The 23,461-nt window shown below is 40.7% G+C and overlaps 1 protein-coding gene across 3 annotated transcripts in view; it reads left to right on the forward strand.

Moving 5' to 3' along the window:
- Window positions 1-23,461, forward strand: part of BMP2K (BMP2 inducible kinase) — a 220,517-nt gene that overhangs the window by 151,207 nt on the left and 45,849 nt on the right. For 2 of the 3 annotated variants that reach the window (XM_044304924.1, XM_044304940.1), the window contains exons 8-12: window positions 6,544-6,647; window positions 7,415-7,494; window positions 16,044-16,204; window positions 16,336-16,517; window positions 22,905-22,997. In XM_044304924.1, coding sequence (XP_044160859.1) covers window positions 6,544-6,647; window positions 7,415-7,494; window positions 16,044-16,204; window positions 16,336-16,517; window positions 22,905-22,997 — 620 coding nt within the window. The remainder of the gene's footprint in view (window positions 1-6,543; window positions 6,648-7,414; window positions 7,495-16,043; window positions 16,205-16,335; window positions 16,518-22,904; window positions 22,998-23,461) is intronic. The other variant, XM_044304933.1, reaches the window with a different exon arrangement.

Raw genomic sequence — 23,461 nt, forward strand, 5'->3', positions numbered from 1 at the left:
GGATAATGATGTTCTTTAAATATATAAACTGTATGATATGTAAAGACTTGAAATGGACACTGAAATGTGTGGAATTAAAACTTTCCGTAGTATGGGTATTGAGACCCCAAAATAAGCTGATTACAGGGTATATTTCTGCTGGGGCCCATATTGACCAGCTCCCCTGCAGCAGAAATGAAGCGCTGCACAGTGGCCATTGAAACCAAGTACTGTCTATCTCTGCTCGGATCTGCTGGCTACAACGGAGAGAAATTCTCTTTGAAGCTTCTCTACGCTGAAAAAGGTCCAATATGTCAGAGAGTGCAATTGTTTTTTGAAGTTCCTAAGTCACCTTTCTCTCAGTAGTAATGTTTCGGACATAAAGCGTCCTTTGATGCACCAACTGGGTTCCCGAGACACTTGCCTTAACAGCTTGATAAACAATCCCTTATTTCTGAAATGTTGCTGCTCTGAGATTTGTGATCTTAGAGCTTCAATAAATGATCACACCATTGCATCACTAGAATCAAGTGCTGCCCAACCTTCTTTGATGTACTGGATGTTTCCTGTACCATTGGGTACCATTGGGGATGTGCCCCTACTCCTATTACACTAATACCTAAAGTAATACTTTAATAAAATATAATTGATTCTAACTCAGAATCCCCCAATTCATGATATACAGTATGTGTTTTTTACACCAATTCAATCTATTGAATGGTATTCATTTATGTATTAAAGGTATACATCGAGAGTACACCTGTGCTGTATACAATGGCATACGTAAGCCATCCAGTTAATAGAAAGTTATGCCGATGCATACTACCCAGACAGTGGCCAAAGGGATACTCTTTTGGGCTCCATTGAGTCCAAAAGTGGAAGTAATGATGAGTGAATTGATTTATCTTACCAACCAGAGTTCTACACCTGGGAGAGGGTGTCCCTGCAGCTAAAGAAACTGCCCCTGCCGCTAGATTAACATAGCCAGACATTTTGGAGAGCCCTGACAATTTAATGCCTATGTTGTAAGCACAGGGGCTCTGCTTCCGGAGCAGCAGCTATTCATCGGCCTCTTCTAAAAAGTGTAGCAGTGAATGCACAATTGCTGCTCCAGTAGCGGAAGCAGAGCTTTTACACTTGCGCTGTTACTCGGGGCAGCTGCAGAGGCGCAAGATTATGAACTCAGGCCAAGATGTCCGGCCTTGTCAATCAAGAGGCAGGATGAGCTTCTTCAGGTACAGGGACAGCCCCACACAGGTGTAGAGCTCTAGTCAAATTGATTTATATGAATTGATCGGAAGCTTTCCTGGCACATACACTGAGCGCATTCACCTGAATTCAGTGAGAACATAAAATCAGAAGGGGTCCGGTTGTCATAAAACAATTCATAATGCATCCTTAGGCCTTTCATTTAAAGAAATCATATTCCAGTATTGAAGTAAAGGTGGCCATATACAGTTTTTAGAAATGTTGGCTGAACCTACTGACCATCTAATGAGTATGGAGGGCTTCCCTATTCTCTCTCTATGGCAGATATCTGGTAAGATAAGTATTCAGCAGTTGGACTTCAGCTGCCCGATCCTTTTGTTCTTGTGAGATAAACTGCTGCCAGAGGAGTCTTGAAACCACTTTCTCTGTGTTCCAGACACACTGTCGGGCAAGCTGAGCAGGCATGTGTTGAGGGGGGTCGAGAAAGATAACTAATGTGCATGTCTGGCCTAAAGGTGAGTTTAGACTGCACGATGTAGCAGCCGATTGTCTTGAAGGAATCGTCTCTTACCAACAGTCGGCTGCTCGTTCAGTGAAGGAGACCGAATGACCACCTCCACAGTATGAGGACGAGGGATCTCAACAGTCCTACAGAATAATTGTTTCTGGTCATCAGTATCTATTCAGTGGGAGGTCTGTTTGAGAAGGCACCGGCGCTTCTGTTAGTGGTACGGACTTTTCTCACTTCCCTAGGCCTGTGACATCACGTTCATTGGTCACGTCGCCTAGGTACAGCGCTATCCCATTCAAGTTTATGGGTTTGGACTGAGATACCAAGCACAGTCGCTATACAATGTACGGCGCTGAGCTTGGTAAGCTGTGAGAAGGCTGCGGTGCTTACTGGAGTGCCATGCCTTCACAAACAGCTGATCGGTGGAGACCCTGCATGTCAGACCCCCACCGATCGGATACTGATGACCTATCCCAGTGGTCGGCAAAGTGCGGCTCGCGAGCCACAAGCGGCTCTTTAGACCCTTCAATGCGGCTCTTTGGTGCAGGCTCCCACAGCGAAACCAACCCATCCTGCACTACAGAGGAATCTTGCCTCTGGGACGCATTTGCGTTCCACAAAGCAAGAGAGTATTAGCGCACGCGCATCATGACAGTAAGCAGTACGCACCTCCTTCCAGACGTCGGAACGAGGAGGAAGTGACGAGGGGTAGTGAAAACTTCCCGGGCAGTGAAATCTGCCAGAGACAGAACACCGCTGTAGGCGCTTTCTTTGAACATGACTACAAGTCAGTCAGTGTACCTCCTTCTACAGGTGACTCAATTATTTGGCATCAGCATTTACTTGGCATGTGTTTAAACAGCAAAAGTAATGTCTGCAGACAAGTTTAACACGTTCAGGACCTTGGACGAGTATACTCGTCCTGGAACACTGGTACTTAGCGCACCAGGACGAGTATACTCGTCCTGGCATTAAACTGTCACCATGTCTGCAGACATGGTGACAGCGCTGAGTGCCGGCTGTTACACACAGCCAGGCACCCAGGGTCAATGCCGAGGGGGGTCCTGCGACCCCACCCCGTATCGGCGATCGCTTCAAACCGCAGGTCAATTCAGACCTGCGGTTTGCAGCGCTTGCTGTAGTTTGATTCCTGCGGTCCCTGACCGCAGGGATCAGAAACTTTTTAAAATGGCCAAAGTAAAAAAGAAAATTACTTCCCCCCCCCCTCCCCCCGCACCCCTGAATGCTTTTATGTCGGCGGGGTGCAGGGGGGCGGGTTGTGGGCGGTGCGGGCGGTGCTGACAGTTGCGGGAGACGGGCGGTGCGGCAGGCGGGATCGCGATCCCCTGCCCGCCTCCCGCTGAATATTTATTGGTGGTCAGTGGTTTACCAGAGTGTCAGCACATTGCTGACACTCTGGTGTAAACGGCTGACATCGCTGCGATGTCAGCCGTTTCACCCTTTCCATACTGCGGTCCGTACGGACCGCGGTATGGAAAGGGTTACGTCAGGGAGCTCCCTCCCTCTGCCATCGGGGGGCTGCTGTGCCTTTGCAGCCCCCAGATGGATGGGGGGACAGAGGGAGGGAGCTCACCTCCTTCCCCGTCTGCTCAGTTGTGGCAGACGGGGAAGGTTCCCATGGCAACAGGACGTCTTCTCAGGCGTCCTGCTGTCCATGGTGCTGAACAGATCTATGCTAAAGGCATAGATCTGTTCAGACAGTGTAAGTAAAATACAGTACAGTACCCTATATAGTGTACTGTACTGTATTATACAGACATCAGACCCACTGGATCTTCAAGAACCAAGTGGGTCTGGGTCCAAAAAATTTTAAAAAAAAGTGAAAATAAGTAAAGATAATAAAAACACATTTATCACTGAATAAAAATTAAAAAAATAAAATACACTACACATATTAGATATCGCCGCGTCCGTAACGACCTGATCTATAAAACGGTCATGTTACTTTTATGGCACGGAGAACGCCATAAAAATAAAAAAATAAAAACTATCAGGAAATTTTGCCCACCTTACTTCCCAAAAAAGGTAATAAAAGTGATCAAAAGAGTCGCATGTACGCCGAAATAGTACCAATCAAACCGTCACCTCATCCCACAAAAAATGACCCCCTACACGAGACAATGGCCCAAAAAATTAAAAAACTATGGGGACACTATAACATAATTATTTTTTTTGTTTCAAAAATGATATTATTGTGTAAAACTTACATAAATAAAAAAAGTATACTTATTAGATATCGCCGTGTCCGTATCGACCAGCTCTATAATAATATCACATGAGCTAACCCCTCAGATGAACACCATAAAAAATAAAAACTGTGCTAAATAAACAATTTTGTCACCTTACATCACAAAAAGTGTAATAGCAAGCGATCAAAAAGTGATATGCACCCCAAAATTGCGCCAATCAAACCGTCATCTCATCCCGCAGAAATCATACCCTACCCAAGATAATCGCCCAAAAACTGAAAAAACTATGGCTCTTAGACTATGGAAACACTAAAACATGATTATTTTTTTTTGTTTCAAAAATGAAATCATTGTGTAAAACTTACATAAATAAATTTTTTTATACATATTAGGTATCGCCGCGTCCGTATCGACCGGCTCTATAAAAATATCACATGACCTAACCCCTCAGGTGAACACCGTAAAAAAATAAAAATGTTGTAAAAAAAAGCCATTTTTTGTCATCTTATGTCACAAAAAGTGTAATAGGAAGCAATCAAAAAGTCATATGCACCCCAATATAGTGCCAATAAAACCATCATCTCATCCCACAAAAAATGAGACCCTACTTTAGATAATCGCCCAAAAACTGAAAAAAGTATGGCTCTCAGACTATGGAGACACTAAAACATTTTTTTTGTTTCAAAAATGAAATCATTGTGTAAAACTTACATAAATAAAAAAAATTGTATACATATTAGGTATCGCCGCGTCCGTGACAACCTGCTCTATAAAAATACCACATGATCTAACCTGTCAGATGAATGTTGTAAATAACCAAAAAAACGGTGCCAAAAAAGCGATTTCTTGTTACCTTGCCTCACAAAAAGTGTAATATAGAGCAACCAAAAATCATATGTACCCTAAACTAGTACCAACAAAACTTCCACCCTATCCCGTAGTTTCTAAAATGTGGTCACTTTTTTGGAGTTTCTACTCTAGGGGTGCATCAGGGGGGCTTCAAATGGGACATGGTGTCCAAAAAAACTGTCTAGCAAAATCTGCCTTCTAAAAACCGTATGGCATTCCTTTCCTTCTGCGCCCTGCCGTGTGCCCGTACAGCAGTTTACGACCACATATGGGGTGTTTCTGTAAACTACAGAATCAGGGCCATAAATAATGAGTTTTGTTTGGCTGTTAACCCTTGCTTTGTAACTGGAAAAAAAATAGTAAAATGGAAAATTTGCCCAAAAAATAAAATTCTGAAATGTCATCTCTATTTGCTAATAACTCTTGTGGAACACCTAAAGGGTTAACAACGTTTGTAAAATCAGTTTTGAATACCTTGAGGGGTGTAGTTTCTTAAATGGAGTCACTTTTATGGAGTTTCTTTTCTAGGGGTGCATCAGGGGGGCTTCAAATGGGACATGGTGTAAAAAAAAAAACTGTCTAGCAAAATCTGCCTTTCAAAAACCGTATGGCATTCCTTTCCTTCTGCGCCCTGCCGTGTTCCCGTACAGTGGTTTACGACCACATATGGGGTGTTTCTGTAAACTACAGAATCAGAGCCATAAATATTGAGTCTTGTTTGGCTGTTAACGCTTGCTTTGTAACTGGAAAAAAAATATTAAAATGGAAAATCTGCCAAAAAAGTAAAATTTTGAAATTGTATCTCTATTTTCCATTAATTCTTGTGGAACACCTAACGTGTTAGCAAAATTTGTAAAATCAGTTTTGAATACCTTGAGGGGTGTAGTTTCTACAATGGTGTCATTTTTGGGTGGTTTCTATTATGTAAGCCTCACAGAGTGACTTCAGACCTGAACTGGTCCCTAAAAATTGGGTTTTTGAAAAGTTCAGAACAATTTCAAGATTTGCTTCCAAACTTCTAAGCCTTGTAACATCCCCAAAATATAAAATATCATTCCCAAAATGATGCAAACATGAAGTAGACATATGGGGAATGTAAAGTAATAACTATGTTTGGAAGTATTACTATATATTATAGAAGTAGAGAAATTGAAACTTGAAGCAATTTTTTACAAATTTTTGGTAAATTTGGTATTTTTTTATAAATTAAAATGTATTTATTTTTACCTCATTTTACCAGTATTATGAAGTACAATATGTGACGAAAAAACAATCTCAGAATGGCCTGGATAAGTCAAAGCGTTTTAAAGTTATCACCACTTAAAGTGACACTGGTCAGATTAGAAAAAAATTGCCTGGTCCTTAAGGTGTTAATAAAAGTAAAAAAGTAGCGCATGCTGAAGTGAATGGGTCCATGATGCGGGATATGAGTGTTACAGAGTGCTTCCGTGGTGCTTCTGGCTGTGCCTCCGCACCGCAAAAAAGTAGCGCATGCACTACTTTTTTGCGGTGCGGAATCACCACGGAAGCACTCTCTAGCACTCATATACCGGATCCTGGACCCATCGAAGTGAATGGGTCCATGATGCGGGCTGCACACAGCCGTGTGCAGCCCGCATCATGGACCCATTCACTTCAGCATGCGCTTCCTTCCTATATATTTTAGGTTTTAAAAATGTGGCTTTAAAAAAAGTTTGCCCACCACTGACCTATCCTGAGGATAGGTCATCACAAAGAGTAAGAAAACCCCTTTAACTCTTTATTAACCCTGACTTTGTTTTGCAGGGTACATGCTTGAACCTGATCAGGAACGAAGACCAGACATCTATCAAGTTTCCTATTTTGCCTTCACATTAGCCAAGAGAGAATGTCCAGTACCTAACGTATATGTGAGTTTATTTTAACACGATTTACAAAACTCACATTAAGATTTCTATTCTTTCTCAAAACATTTCATGGGAGAAACTCTGACACAAGCTGTTATTTTGGCTGCTAGAAATATTTATATTTTTACTTTCACAGTGAAATTTAAGGAATCGCTTGCTGCATGGAATCTAAAGCCATTTTTCTCAGCTAAAGAGGAATTTAGCAATGCACCCCCTGGTATGGAAGCATTTACAATCAAGGTGCAGCAAGCTCCTAATCGTGTCCCATTATCATAAGGTGGCTTCATAGGGTTAAAGGGATACAGAAGGCGCAAGAATGAAAAATTATAAATAGTAATTTGAAAAAAATGAAGAAATCCTAGCCTACAGATTGTGGCACAGGTTTTTAATGCAGTTTCACTATGGATTTTACCCTGCTACTTTGAAAGGGGTGAAATCCAGGGTAAAAATCACATAAAGAATTGGTATGTTGTGGATCTTAAATATGTGCCGCATTTCTGCAGAGTGTGGATGAAACTTGTTAATGTCCCTTTCACTTAGTTGTGAACAGCTCCCAGCAGCTGAGCAGTACTTTAAGTGTTGAGTCAGGGGACAGATGATGTTGGTTGCTTACACTGATCTACCTACACAACCAAATGTCTAGACAGTGTCTATGGTAGTCTCGTTGTCTGCCAATTAAAGCCTCATCACGTCTGACCAGAATTAACTTTTAATCCAAGACTGCAGCTAAACACAATAAATATACACTTTTTTTGCAAATTGTTTTGCAGAATTCCACAATCCCTCAAGTTCTTCCAGAACCACTAACAGCAAGTGAGGCTGCCTCTAAAAAGTCTCAGATTAAAACTAGGTAAGGTTCTTTTGAAGATTGAATATGGCTCTCCAACATTTAGTTCAAAAGGAGTCATTTACAATTGTTTGTTTGGGACATTAAAGGTGGCCATAGAGTTTTGATGGCTATCGGACAAACAATCATTCTGCCAACATGCATGCCTACTCCTATGGACTCTTGCTTAGGCTGTGCGTGCATGTGTTCTCAAAAGAAACAGGGGAGAAAGCCATTGTCAGGCACCTCTGGTGGTGTCCTACTGCCCTTGAGAACAAAATAATTTAGACATGTTGAATTCATTGTCTGATCATTCTTCTTTAACCTGACACCTGCCCATCATGGGAGAGTTGAGAACACCCTCATACACACTCAATGGTAGGCCGGTGCCATTGAAATGAGCTAATTGCCCTCCAATCCCCCACCAGTCTCTGTATCCTTTCCTCCAGAGATGACTTTTTGACACACTTGGGTGACTGTTGCAGTCAGTCATTGGCTGCAGTGGATACTGCTGAGGTCACTGCTGTGGCCGGTGATTGACTACAGTGGTCACATGTTCATATTGTAACATCATCACTGGAGACCAGATTCCAGAGACCAACAGTGACCTCAGAAGCAACAGGAAATTGATAAGGTATGACATTTTAAAGGGGTTGTCCCATTCAAAAAATGGATCCCTTATCCTTAGAATAGGGAATAAGTATCAGATGAGGTGAAGAGGGGGTGTTTCGACTGCTGGAGCCCCCACTGATCCCGAGCACAGGGGCCTATATTCCCCTATTTGAATGGAGCAGCAGACACACATCCACCACTCCATTCAACTCTATGGTACTACCGCTCGGCTATCTCTCTCAGCCCCATCAAGTTGAATTTGAAGTGGGGAAACATCAGTCTATGTATTCATGATTTGCGGACACCCACCAATCAGACACTTATCCCCTAAGTTGCTGTAATGGGACAAGCCCTTTAAAGGGGTTCTCTGGGCTTTTAATATTGATGACCTATCCTCAGGATAGGTCCTCAATATCAGATTGGCGGGGTGCTGACACCTGGCACCCCCGCTGATTAGCTGTATGAAGGGAAGGCACACACAGTGCGCACTTGCCGTCTCCCTTCTCTCTTCCCCCCTTGCTGCTGCTAAGTCTAAGAGAGACGGCATGCGCGCAGTGCTTGCGCCTTCTCTTCATACAGCTGATCGTCGGGGGTGCCGGGTATCCAGACACCCTCCGATCTGATATTGATGACCTATCCTGAGGCTAGGTCAATATTAAAAGGCCAGAGAGCCCCTTTAAGCTTTTGGTGAAAAAAGGTTAAGGAGGCTGGACATCCACTTTAAAGGGAACCTGTCACCGGGATTTTGTGTATAGAGCTGAGGACATGGGCTGCTAGATGGCCGCTAGCACATCCGCAATACCCAATCCCCATAGCTCTGTGTGCTTTTATTGTGTAAAAAAACCGATTTGATACATATGCAAATTAATCTGAGATGAGTCCTGTCCCTGACTCATCTCACATACAGGACTCATCTCAGGTTAATTTGCATATGTATCAAATCGGTTTTTTTACACAAAATCCCGATGACAGGTTCCCTTTAAGGTTGTAGTTTTACTACATATCAGACATAATTGTGTTTGATTACAGTATTTACCCAACTTGGACTGGTAGTCTCACTGAATGTAGCAATAGATAGTATTAGACTATCTTTTGTTTGTCACTTCTGTATAGCTTTCATTCTCTCACATTTTTTGATGATATTTAAAAACTATTTTTTTATAACTAACAATTTAGAGCATGATTGTAGCTTGAGAGATATCTGGGTGTTGGATCAAGTAGATTTTTCCTATATCCCTACCAAAAGCATCATGTATGACTTTACATAGCATAAACTCCATTTGTTACCCTAGTTATATATATATATTTTTTTTCATATATAATAGGTGCGTATCCGCCTATATTATGTGTTTTATCAACCCAGAATACCACAGTTGTCATCATTGTTCCCCTGCAAATGTTTATTTTGTTGGCACTGAGCGGCCATAGAACATATTTATGCATATACTTAGCTTTATCATAACCTCGCTTTTCTGATGTTCTGCTTCTTAAATAGACAAATAAATAATAATTTAATAGATCTGCTTAATTCATATAATTCCAGTCTCTGAAAACAAGCCATTTCAGGTATATCAAAGGTGGAACAACACCACCACCTTGTGGTAGGAAATAAGCATGTTTTTTATTCATAAAGCTTTTGTTTGCTGCACAAAATAGTTACTTCAATCCTTCACATTAATTTTGATTATGCATATGGCAGTACTGACCTGGGCTGGACGGGGGAGTAGCCGATGCTACGACACATTTATCTTTATTTACGCCAGTTTTCTGGCGCAAATGAGCCAAAAGATTTATGGCTTCTCTGTTCGGGGCGCCATAACTGCTGGAAGATGCACTTAATTTATGATGAGACCTGCGCCTCATCATAAGTTAAGCGCATCCTCCTGCAGCACAGGCGATATCAAGACCGTTGCAGAAAGGTAAATTTCTCCTACTATGTCCTCCCAGTATCACCCTATCCTCCATCTTTCCACATAATACTGTTGATAGCCCAGTCTGACTCATGGTAGTACTCAAGTCTACACAGTGTAAGCTGATAAAACCTCAGGGCATATATGTGCATATTTGCTGCACAAAGTATGCTAAAGGAGGATATAAGCATATGTGTTATAGTTGTGAGAATGAAATAAAGAAAAATCTGTAACTTCTGATATTGTATTTTCTGGATGATATAGAAATTATAGATTCATTCAGTTCTCGGTATTTAAAGAACAGGGTTACTTACCTATATTTCAGTTCTCAGTAATTAAAGAACAGGATTACTTACCTATACAGTTGTGTTCAAAATAATAGCAGTCAGACATCACTAACCTGATCAGTCACTGTTTTTAGTAGAAATGATATTTCTACATGCCAAATAATTTACTAGCAGGTGTAGTAGAGTAAAAGAAATCCAACAGACTCAACAGTCATGACATGCATGCTGCTGATTCTGTGTAATTGAATCACTAATTGAAAGGGGCATGTTCAAAATAATAGCAGTGTGGAGTTCAATGAGTGAGGTCATTTATTCTTTGATAAACAGGTGGCAATTATTGCCGTTATTTAAGGAAGAACGGCAGCAAATGTTGTACATGCCGGTTGCAGTGCATCTCTCTCTGAAATTCTGAGGAAAATTGGTCGTTTCAGACATTGTTCAGAAGAACAGCGTACCTTGATTAAAAAGTTGATTGGAGAGGGGAAAACATATAAAGAAGTGCAGAAAATGATAGGCTGCTCAGCTAAAATGATCGCAAATGCTTTAAAATGGCAACCAAAACCTGAAAGACGTGGAAGAAAGAGAAAAACTACTATTCGAATGGATAGAAAAATAGCCAAAATGGCATGGCACCAATCAGCTCCAGGAAGATGAAAAAAGGTGTAAAGTTCCCTGTGAGTTACAATTAGAAGACGCCTATGTGAAGCCAAGCTATCTGCAAGAAGCCCCCACAAAGTCCCACTGTTGAAAAAAAGACGTGCTGAAGAGGTTACAATTTGCCAAAAAGCATATTGACTGGCCTAAAGAGACATTTTGTGGACTGATAAAAGTAAGATTGTTCTTTATGGGTCTAGTGGCCGGAGACAGTTTGTCAGATGACCCCCCAAACACTGAATTTAGCCACAGTATACTGTGAAGCATGGTGGCGCAAGCATCATGATATGGGGATCTTTCTCATACTACGGTGTTGGGCCTATTTATCGCATACCAGGGATCATGGATCAGTTTGAATACACCAGAATACTTGAAGAGGTCATGCTGCCTTATGCTGAAGAGGAAATGCCCTTGAAATGGGTGTTGCAACAAGACAACGACCCCAAACACACCAGTAAACGTGCGATATCTTGGTTCCAGACCAACAAGATTGACATTATGGAGTGGCCAGCCCGATACCCGGATCTTAATCCAATAGAAAACTTGTGGGGTGACATCAAAAATGCAGTTTCTGAGGCAAAACCAAGAAATAGAGAAGAACTGTGGACTGTAGTCCAAGCATCCTGGGCTGGAATACCTGTTCACAGGTGCCAGACGTTGGTTGACTCCATGCAACACAGATGTATAGCAGTTCTCAGAAACAGTGGTAATACAACAAAATATTAGTTAAGTGATTCAAAGGAAAGCAAAATCTCCAAACATTTTCAGTTTATATAGTGAATGTTTCAGTTTGTAAAGAAGAATACAAACACTGCTACAGTCTAATATTCACTTTTCTTCTATTTTTTTTGAGTAACAACACAAATGTGATATATTTTTCTTCATGTTTTGATTTGGAATAGAATGTGTAGTGTTCCCAATGCATTTGTGTTTATGGAAATAAAAGTTATTAGAAGGATTTTGAGCTTTATTCACTTTTTTAAACACTGCTATTATTTTGAACACAACTGTATTTCTGTTCTCAGTAATTAAAGAACAGGGTTACTTACAGGGAAACTGTCACCTGGATTTTGGGTATAGAGCTGAGCACATGGGTTTCTAGATAGCCATTAGCACATCCGCAACATCCAGTCCCCATAGCTCTGTGTGCTTTTATTGTGTAAAAAAAACCGATTTGATACATATGCAAATTAACCTGAGATGAGTCCTGTTCCTGACTCATCTCAGGGACAGGACTCCTCTCAGGTTAATTTGCATATGTATCCAATCAGGTTTTTTTACACAATGAAAGCACACAGAGCTATGGGGCCTGGGTATTCCGGATTGGCTAGCAGCGATCTAGCAACCCATGTCCTCAGCTCTATACACAAAATGCAGGTGACAGGTTCCCTTTACCTATATTTCAGTTCTCAGTAATGAAATAACAGGGTTACTTACTTATATTTCACTTCACAGTGATTAAAGAACAGGGTTACTAACCTATCATTCAGTTCTCAGTAATGAAATAACAGGGTTACTTACCTATATTTCACTTCACAGTAATTAAAGAACAGGGTTACGGTACTTACCTATATTTCACTTCACAATAATTAAAGAACAGGGTTACTTACCTATATTTCACTTCACAATAATTAAAGAACAGGGTTACTTACCTATATTTCACTTCACATTGATTAAAGAACAGGGTTACTTACCTATTTTTCAGTTCTCGGTAATGAAATAACAGGGTTACTTACCTATATTTCACTTCACAGTAATTAAAGAACAGGGTTACAGTACTTACCTATATTTAACTTCACAGTAATTAAAGAACAGGGTTACTTACCTATTTTTCAGTTCACATTGATTAAAGAACAGGGTTACAGTACTTGCCTATATTTCACTTTACAGTGATTAAAGAACAGGGTTACTTACCTATATTTTAGTTCTCGGTGAATAAAGAACAGGGTTACTTACTGTACCTATATTTCAGATCACATTACTGTAACCCTATTCTTTAAATAATGTGATCTGAAATATAGGTACAGTAAGTAACCCTGTTCTTTATTCACCGAGAACTAAAATATAGGTAAGTAACCCTGTTCTTTAATCACTGTAAAGTGAAATATAGGCAAGTACTGTAACCCTATTCTTTAAATACTTACCTATATTTCACTTCACAATAATTAAAGAACAGGGTTACTTACCTATATTTCACTTCACATTGATTAAAGAACAGGGTTACTTACCTATTTTTCAGTTCTCGGTAATGAAATAACAGGGTTACTTACCTATATTTCACTTCACAGTAATTAAAGAACAGGGTTACGGTACTTACCTATATTTAACTTCACAGTAATTAAAGAACAGGGTTACTTACCTATTTTTCAGTTCACATTGATTAAAGAACAGGGTTACAGTACTTGCCTATATTTCACTTTACAGTGATTAAAGAACAGGGTTACTTACCTATATTTTAGTTCTCGGTGAATAAAGAACAGGGTTACTTACTGTACCTATATTTCAGATCACATTATTTAAAGAATAGGGTTACAGTACTTACCTATATTTCTCTTCGCAGTGATTAAAGCACAGGGTTACTTACCTATATTTCACTTCACATTGATTAAATAACAGGGTTACTTACCTATATTTCACTTAACAGTAATTAATGAACAGGGTTACTTACCTATATTTTACTTCACAGTGATTAAAGAACAGGGTTACTTACGGTACCTATATTTCAGTTCACATTAATTAAAGAATAAGGTTACAGTACTTAACTATATTTCACTTCACAGTGATTAAATAACAGGGTTACTTACTGTACCTATATTTCAGATCACATTACTGTAACCCTATTCTTTAAATAATGTGATCTGAAATATAGGTACAGTAAGTAACCCTGTTCTTTATTCACCGAGAACTAAAATATAGGTAAGTAACCCTGTTCTTTAATCACTGTAAAGTGAAATATAGGCAAGTACTGTAACCCTATTCTTTAAATACTTACCTATATTTCACTTCACAATAATTAAAGAACAGGGTTACTTACCTATATTTCACTTCACATTGATTAAAGAACAGGGTTACTTACCTATTTTTCAGTTCTCGGTAATGAAATAACAGGGTTACTTACCTATATTTCACTTCACAGTAATTAAAGAACAGGGTTACGGTACTTACCTATATTTAACTTCACAGTAATTAAAGAACAGGGTTACTTACCTATTTTTCAGTTCACATTGATTAAAGAACAGGGTTACAGTACTTGCCTATATTTCACTTTACAGTGATTAAAGAACAGGGTTACTTACCTATATTTTAGTTCTCGGTGAATAAAGAACAGGGTTACTTACTGTACCTATATTTCAGATCACATTATTTAAAGAATAGGGTTACAGTACTTACCTATATTTCTCTTCGCAGTGATTAAAGCACAGGGTTACTTACCTATATTTCACTTCACATTGATTAAATAACAGGGTTACTTACCTATATTTCACTTAACAGTAATTAATGAACAGGGTTACTTACCTATATTTTACTTCACAGTGATTAAAGAACAGGGTTACTTACGGTACCTATATTTCAGTTCACATTAATTAAAGAATAAGGTTACAGTACTTAACTATATTTCACTTCACAGTGATTAAATAACAGGGTTACTTACCTATTTTTCAGTTCTCAGTAATTAAAGAACGGGGTTATTTACCTATATTTCAGTTCTCAGTAATTAAAGAACAGGGTTACTTACCTATATTTCAGTTCACAGTAATTAAATAACAGGATTACTTACCTATATTTCAGTTCACAGTAATTAAAGAACAGGGTTACAGTACTTGCCTATATTTCACTTCACAGTGATTAAAGAACAGGGATACTTACCTATATTTAAGTTCACAGTAATTAAAGAATAGGGTTACTTACCTATATTTCAGTTCTCAGTAATTAAAGAATAGGGTTACTTACCTATATTTCAGTTCTCAGTAATTAAAGAATAGGGTTACTTACCTATATTTCAGTTCTCAGTAATTAAAGAACAGGGTTACTTACCTATATTTCAGTTCACAGTAATTAAAGAACAGGGTTACTTACCTATATTTCAGTTCACAGTAATTAAAGAACAGGGTTACTTACCTATATTTCAGTTCTCAGTAATTAAAGAACAAGGTTACAGTTCTTACCTATATTTCGCTTCACAGTGATTAAAGAACAGGGATACTTACCTATATTTCAGTTCACAGTAATTAAAGAACAGGGATACTTACCTATATTTCAGTTCACAGTAATTAAATAATAGGGTTACTTACCTATATTTCAGTTCTCAGTAATTAAAGAACAGGGTTACTTACGGTACCTATATTTCAGTTCTCAGTAATTAAAGAACAGGGTTACTTACGGTACCTATATTTCAGTTCTCAGTAATTAAAGAACAGGGTTACTTACCTATATTTCAGTTCAGTATCTTTATTTTAGAACTTATTTCCTGGAAAGAATCTCACAGGGCTATAATTTAAACAGGCTAGACACATCTTATATAACATTTTATTGCTGCCCATATCATAAAGCAATAAAGAGTAGAAACTCCAAAATACAATTAGATCACCCACAAAGCCAAAAGGAATCCTAAACTACTAACAAGTAAATAAATTATTCAATTTTTTTAAAGTCAAATCCTCAGAAAGTATGTGAGAACTGATTCCAAGTAGGATAAAACAATGGGGTTTATGTAATGAATACAATTCATAAATCTGGTCCTATGATATTCATTAAATTAGGCTTAGAATTTCTCAACATTTGCCCTAACCACTCAGCAAGTGAGCAGTCGATATTACTGGTCAGGGTCTAAAGAAGCATATCACAACCATGTTCTGAATATGACTATGCGCATTAGGTAGATCCCCAATGAGCACTTTGCGCGGTTGCTTCTTCAGGGGGTGAATATAACATGTTTGCTAAATTGCTTTCTTGAAAAGATCCCAAATAGAGGGCGTTGCAGGTGGTAAAATCTCAGATTGCTGGTGGTACACTGCCAGGTCAGGAAGATCAGAATATCCTTAGCGTTCCCTGGATGAAAGAGTATTTTTACATTTCTGTTTTAACAGTCACATTTTGTTTCATCTTACAGAATAACAGATTCACTTGGGCCCACAGAAACATCCATTGCGCCAAGACAGAGACCTAAGGCATTTTCCAGTACAGCCCAGACAAAGGTGCTCAATATTCAAAATGCTGCAACCCCTGTTAAGATGCCAACACAGAGTGCTCAAAGTCAGCAGATCCACAATGGTATGGGAATTTACCTGGAGATGATATACCAGTAGAATGTAAAATTATAATTGTGTTAGGACGTCATTACTTCTATGGGATGAGATGGACATTGACACTTATTAACACATATTTGTCATATCCTGTTTCAGCAGCTACAGATACAACTCCACGGCTTGGCAATGGGCCTAGCACGCTGTTGAGTCAGGAAAGTAGCCAGCAGTCCTTCCAGCAGCACAGAGTTTTACAGCAACTTCAACCTGGAGACTGGAGGTTACAGCAGCTACATCAATTGCAGCAGCAGCAACTGCTCCAGGACACCTACATAAAGCAGGTCAGTATATTCATTGTGGTGCCAAAATGGTTTCCTCATTTGTGAAGATGAAATTCTAAGGTCTTTAAAGAGAACATATTTTCTGCTCACCTGACATGTCAGTTTTAGTAACTACTTGCATTATCCATGTAAGAACAATTCTGGAGAAAATATGAATGAATTGCAGTAAGTTTGCAGTGAAGGTTCCGATCGGTTTCCAGCTGTGTTCCTGCACAGTCTGACACTATCCAGTCAGCGCTGCCATGTTCTTGTAAATGGGAGGGTGGGTAGAGGGATCGGAAGAGGTGGAGAAGAAGGTGTCGACTGATTTATGTTCCTTCACAGAAATGTTAGTCAAGTGCATTTACTGCAATTCTATGACATTCATTTACTATCTGAAACTGTATGAGTGGTTAATAGATTTGGGTAAATTGGTCATAAAATCAAATCCCTGCTGTTGTCCTAAGTATCAGGAGAATTTAGGCTATCATTTACAGCAGCCTGTATTCTGCGTATGGCTTACATGTGGTGGATGCCCAGCTCCCAAGAGAACAGTTTGTAGACTCAAAGCTCGAATCCTAAGGTGTGTCCACACCCTGGAGAAACTTGGAAGAAAAGGAGGTGGATCCAGCGAGTAAAATCATATCTTCTTTATTAAAAACTATTGACATTAAAAGACGCACTTCATAGTCTGTTCTGATACGTTTCAACTGTAACAACGTTCTTACTCATAGACATGTCTATGATTAAGACTGTTGTTATGGTTGAAACTAGGGCTGCAGTAAACGATTATTTTAGTAATAGAGTATTCTATCGATTATTTCTTATGATTCATTGAGTAATCTAGTAAGAAAAAAATGAATTAATAGACTGTTTTCCTTTATAAAAACTCATCAGACCCCCTGCCATCAGTCCCCAACACCCTTCGTTCCCCCTGTGCGATCAGCCCAAGTGCATCAGTTCCCCCGGTGCCATCAGCTCCACTATCCCCCCAGTGCCATCAGCTCCGTTCCCCCAGTGCCTTCAGCTCTCCCCCACCCCAGTGCCTTCAGCTCCACTCCCCCAGTGCCATCAGCCCCTCCATTCCATCCATTGCCATGTCCCCCACTCCCCAAGTGCCATCAGATCAGCCCCTCCATGTCCCCCAGTGCCATCAGATCAGCCCCTCCATGTCCCCTACTCCCCCAGTGCCATCAGATCAGCCCATCCATGTCCCCCACTCCCCCAGTGCCATCAGATCAGCCCCTCAATGTCCCCTAGTGCCATCAGATCAGCCCCTCCATTTCCCTTAGTGCCATCAGATCAGCCCCTCCATGTCCCCCAGTGCCATCAGATCAGCCCCTCCATGTCCCCTACTCCCCCAGTGCCATCAGATCAGCCCATCCATGTCCCCCACTCCCCCAGTGCCATCAGATCAGCCCCTCCATGTCCCCCAGTGCCATCAAATCAGCCCCTCCATGTCCCCCAGTGCCATCAGATCAGCACCTCCATGTTCCCTACTCCTCCAGTGTCATCAAATCAGCCCCTCCATGTCCCCCACTCGCCCAGTGCCATTTATATCAGCCCCTTCATGTATCCCACTCCCATCTGCCCCTCCATGCCATCCATTGCCGGCTGTCCCCCTTCAGTGCCATGACCCCAGCGCCAGTGAAATAGAATACTTACATTTCCTGTAGGGGCGCCACTCCACAGAGCGGCAAGTAATAGCAAGCGCTTCACTCCAGCTCCATGGTCACAAGACGCAAACGAATCCTCGATGCAAAAAAATTGCATTGATGATTTTTTTGTGTGTCGAATTACTCAATTCAATCGAGTAATCGTTTTAGCCCTGGTTGAAACGCATCAGACCAGACCATGAAGTGCGTTTTTTAATGACATCAGTTGTCAGTAAAGAAGATATGATTTTACTTGTTGGATCCACAGGCACAGCAGGCAAAGGACTGTCTGACCAGGTAGATTTGGAATTGTGACTTCAGTATCTTCTCTTATTGGATCCCTTCTGATAAAGGGATTCTGATAAGGAGTGTATTGTGGAATTCCTGTCTAGGTATGTAAATGAAACCTGAAGAACAGGATTCTGCATACAGTGCTTTGCTTTACAAGTGGCAGTGCTCAGGATACATTTCTATTATATTAATACTTGCATGAATAATAATTAGAACCTGGGATGTTCTCAAGAGCTATGTAGACCGTGTAGTAGAAGTGTGAATTCTTAGGTTAAATGTTATTTATCCTATTAAAGGGAACCTGTCACCAGGGATTTTGGGTATAGAGCTGAGGACATGGGTTGCTAGATGGCCGCTAGCACATCCGTGATACCCAGTCCCCATAGCTCTGTGTGCTTTTATTGTGTAAAAAAAAACGATTTTAAACATATGCAAATTAACCTGAGATGAGTCCTGTCCCTGACTCATCTGACGTACAGGACTCATCTCAGGTTAATTTGCATATGTATCAAATCGTTTTTTTTGACACAATAAAAGCACACAGAGCTATGGGGACTGGGTATTGCGGATGTGCTAGCGGCCATCTAGGAACCCATGGTCTCAGCTCTATACACAAAATCCCGCTGACAGGTTCACTTTAAAGAAGGTCACTCTGATCCATAGGACCCATTACTACATATGGATGTTATAGAAGGGGCCCTGCTATATGAGCTAGAACCAAGAGCTGCTTGGGGGACCCAAGCCTTCCATGTATGTGTCGCCACCATGTAATGAGACATGGCGGTTTAGATGCCTGGCCACAATTTCCCCCCACCAAAACCAGTTATTGGTCAAGGTGCTAGTAGGAACTCCAATTTGAAAGGGGTTGCCTCTGATAAAACAGATACACCTCCAAGTTTATGAGGGTCTTATAGTCTAAACTGGCCATAAATAGACATCTTAATGAAGGCATTGGGTCATAAAAAACATTTAACCCCTTACTGCTCTATAACATACTATTATTTCAAGGAAGTAGATCCATTCCTACTCTGTGCTAGTATGTTATGGCAATGGTGCAGGTTCAGGAGCTGGGACTGCACCATTGCTTGCAGGTGCTGGCTGTATTATACAGCAGGTACCCGACTCTCATTGCCAGGATATTGGAGTTCAGGCAGTTCAGTGCTGTGGTCAGTAGTGGCAGCAGCATCTGAGCAGTTAGAGGGAAGAAGTACTCAGGCATGGCTACTGTGGGCCTTCTGAAGGTCTCTGCCTCTAAAACTTTCTGCCTCCACCAAGATGCAGTACCTTACCTGTCAGAATAACTATGCACTACAATACATGAATATTACAGTGCATGATACAAGAGATCAAATCATCACAGGTTCCGCTAATTAGACAAAAAAGTGTAAAAAGAGTTCAATAAATCTTTTAAAAGATATTTTAAAAAGATAAAAAAAAATTCAAATGATACACTTTTCCACAGCACGATCTAATAAATATTATTCTGCACAGTCAACAATCTAATATATAAAGCTGAGCAGTGGCGTAACTAGAACTGACTGGGCCCCACACCAAATTATTGAATGCCCCCCCCCCCTGCGACTTCGTCCGTTTCCCACACATATACTGCATATCATGTCACTGTATATAATACTATTGTGGGGGCCCTTTTACAATTTAGTCCTCATCTCAGATGGGCCCCTTTTGAGTTCAGGCCCCGCAGTAGCTGCGTCCCCTGCTTCCACTATAGGTACGCTCCTGCCTTGCACAATATTACAGCTATACTCACTATACAATGCCAATAAAAGGTCTGTTATCATAATTACAAGAAAAATGAAAAAAAAAAAGTACTCAAAACAAATATAATTAGGGAGAGTTTACATTTCCGATCTTCTGATGTGTCAAATGGATCCTGTTGCATCCGTTGAGCCATTTCTGAGATCTGTTCTATCAGACAGAAAAAAGTACTGCGTACAGGAGTTTTCTTTCTGTCTAAAAAATGGATCTCAGGTAGAAATGGCTCAAACGGATGCCAAATGTGCATAACAGGATGCAACAGGATCCATTTGTTTACAGGATCCTTTTTTCTGTTCTTCTGACGGATCAGAAGAACCGAAAATGAAATGGAGATGTGAACTCTTGCTTACTTGAATACACAGAATAAAATAGCAACCACTGGGTAGTGTATTTCCCCTATGCCTCCTCAGTATGGGGCTGAATGTGTAAATATACACAGACATTCATTATATAGTCTTAGGCCTGTTTCTCATTTCACATATGCATTTTATGCATTGAAATTTCCACCAAATGCCTCCACTGGTGAGATAACTAGGTCCTGTTACATATATATATTTACAGTATATTTGATAGATAGGAGATAGATAATCACACACACACCTTTCACATACATACACTTGCCTTTTGGGCAGGCTAGATGGATTTGTCAGGCTGTGGAGGATCCAGAAGAGTTTCTAACCCCGGAGCACATGGCTGGGTGTCTCCTCCTCAGAGCAGTGCAGCCCCCCCCCCCCCCCTCACTCTGTCCCGACACTGACAGCAGAGCAAAGAGCACTACTGCCCTGCCGTAATATGACAGTAAGTGAAGAGGAGCAAAACTGGGGGGGGGGGGGGGGGGGGGGTCTTAAGGAAGCTCCAGGGAGATTTTTTAAGGTAGCAGCATAAGCTGCTGCTGACAAGAGCTGCTGTTATCTTCAGTGCGGCCCTCCACTATACGCTGCCTGTGAGGCCAGAAGTTTACATCATAGTACATGCAACCCTGCCCTGCTGACACCCCTGCTACTGCTCCCGGGCCCCTTCTAAGATCAGGGCCCCGAAGCAGCTGCTTCCCTGATAGTTACGCCCCTGAAGCTGAGTGTATGTGTGTATGTCCGCTAAAGGAATCTGCACCGTCGCATTTACAATTACGAAATTTGGCACACAGGTACATCAGGTGTCCGGGAAGATTTTACAATGAGATTCAGCTCTCTAGCATGTACCGTTCCTGAGATATTACCCCAAAAATGCAAATATGGCACCATCACATGACCCTTATCAGCAAATAGAAGTTCGCAGGTCGTTAGTCTCCACATACACACAGTTTTACACCAGGTTTCCATAACAAACCAACCATTTTTCTTCACTGCTGCAGGTTAGCTTTAAAGGGGCAGGGCGCTGTGGATGACACTGTTAAGGGAGCGGAGTGCTGTGAAAGTCACAGTTAAGGGGGCAGGTAGGGTGACCATTCAGGCCAGCCTCAAAAGACAGACTTAAAAACTCCACCCCAGGTCCTGCTACGCCACGCCCCCGATCCGGTTAGCCCACGTGTTCCCCCCCCACTCCGCAGCCGACGGGGATTAAAAAAATTTGGGTAAAAATCTACTTCTGAATAAAAATGTTGTGCCAGTGGCTCAACCTCAGCTGCAACATGGTAAAGGCGCTCTCTCCAGCAGACACATCCTATTGTCTTGTGAAAAATATTACAATAATGTAAAAACCTCTTCTGGCTGGCACTCAAATAGATGGATTTACATGGACTGTTTGGTTTTGTTAAAATTTCAGCATTTATTGAGCATAAACATACATATATTTTGTAAGATCACTAAAAAACACTAAAAACTATAATCAAAATTTAAATTAAAATACTCGTCAGTCTCCACCTCTAGGGATTACTGTGGTACCTACAGTGATAAGTCCCCACTTGTACGTTGAAGGAGCGCTTGAAGAAACAACGTACAAGTGGGGACTTATCACTGTAGGTACCACAGTGATCCCTAGAGGTGGAGACTCAGGAGTATTTTTAATTTTTTTTCGATTATAGTTTTTAGTATTTTAGTTTTTTTTTTTTTGTGATCTTACTAAATATATGTATGTTTATGCTCAATAAATGCAGAATATTTTACAAAACCGAACAGTCCATGTAAATCCATCTATTTGAGTGCCAGCCAGAAGCTTTTACATTAAAAATCAACTTCTGTCAGCTGCAGGGGTGGGAGGGATGGTGACTTTCTCCCTGCAGCTCACGCTCAAACAGCACAGTGCTGCTGTCTGAGAGTGAGCTGTTCAAGGCCCTGCACCAGACGGAGGACAGGGAGTCTGAAAGCCAGACTGTCCAGCCTAAAACCGGATCTCTGGCCACCCTATGGGCAGGCTGTTGTGGAGGTCACAATTATGGGGAAGGTCTGATATGGAGGTTAGTGTTAAGGGGCAGATTGCTGTCGAGGCCACTGTTAAGGGGACGGGGTGTTGTGGAAATCTCTGTTAAGGAAATGGGGTACTGTGGAGGTCACTAATAAAGGGACGGCCGCTGTGGAGGTCACTGTTAAAGGAGCCCTCACAAAGTTCTGTTGCCAGAAAAAAAAAAGTTATGGGTGTTCAAATATGGCGACAGAGTTCTTTTTTTTTTTTTTTTAAATAGTAGGATAAAAGTTACACTATATAAGATTTTATTTTACACTAAACACCAGTATGTCTTTGTTGTATACAGTATCAACAGTATCAACAGCAGTTTCTTCAGCAACAATATTTGATGCACTCCATATACCACCAACAACATATCCCACCTCAATATCCAGCCATGGTAAGTCAGCGTTAGATCAGTGATTTACTAATGTTTTCACATTTGAATCTCCTTTTAATAGTACATTCGTTGTAGTAATAAAGTTTGTTACTGTCCATTAGAGACCACACTCGGGAGGAATTATAATGGTCCACATTTACTATATAAGTGTGCCACTTTCTTAGCATTGTTTGTGCTAAAATTCTGGCACAACTCATTTTATAGACATTTATAATTCAGAAGCGCCAAAAAAACTGTTCCTGGTTTTAAACTAGAATATGGATGTGGCCAGCTCTAGTCTACCTTCAAGGTGCATATATGACACTGAAATCCATGATTCTGACACATAATAGTAGTAAAGATTAGGCTAACTAAGAGTTGTCTAAAGTTTGTGGTGGACTTAATTTTGGAGCATTGGGACAGACCTTTGTCTCAGGGTTGGAACAGCTTTTTGGTGCAAAGACTGAATTCTGGCGCGTTGGGGT

This window comes from Bufo gargarizans, chromosome 1 (genome assembly GCF_014858855.1).
Source record: "Bufo gargarizans isolate SCDJY-AF-19 chromosome 1, ASM1485885v1, whole genome shotgun sequence".
NCBI lineage: Eukaryota > Metazoa > Chordata > Amphibia > Anura > Bufonidae > Bufo > Bufo gargarizans.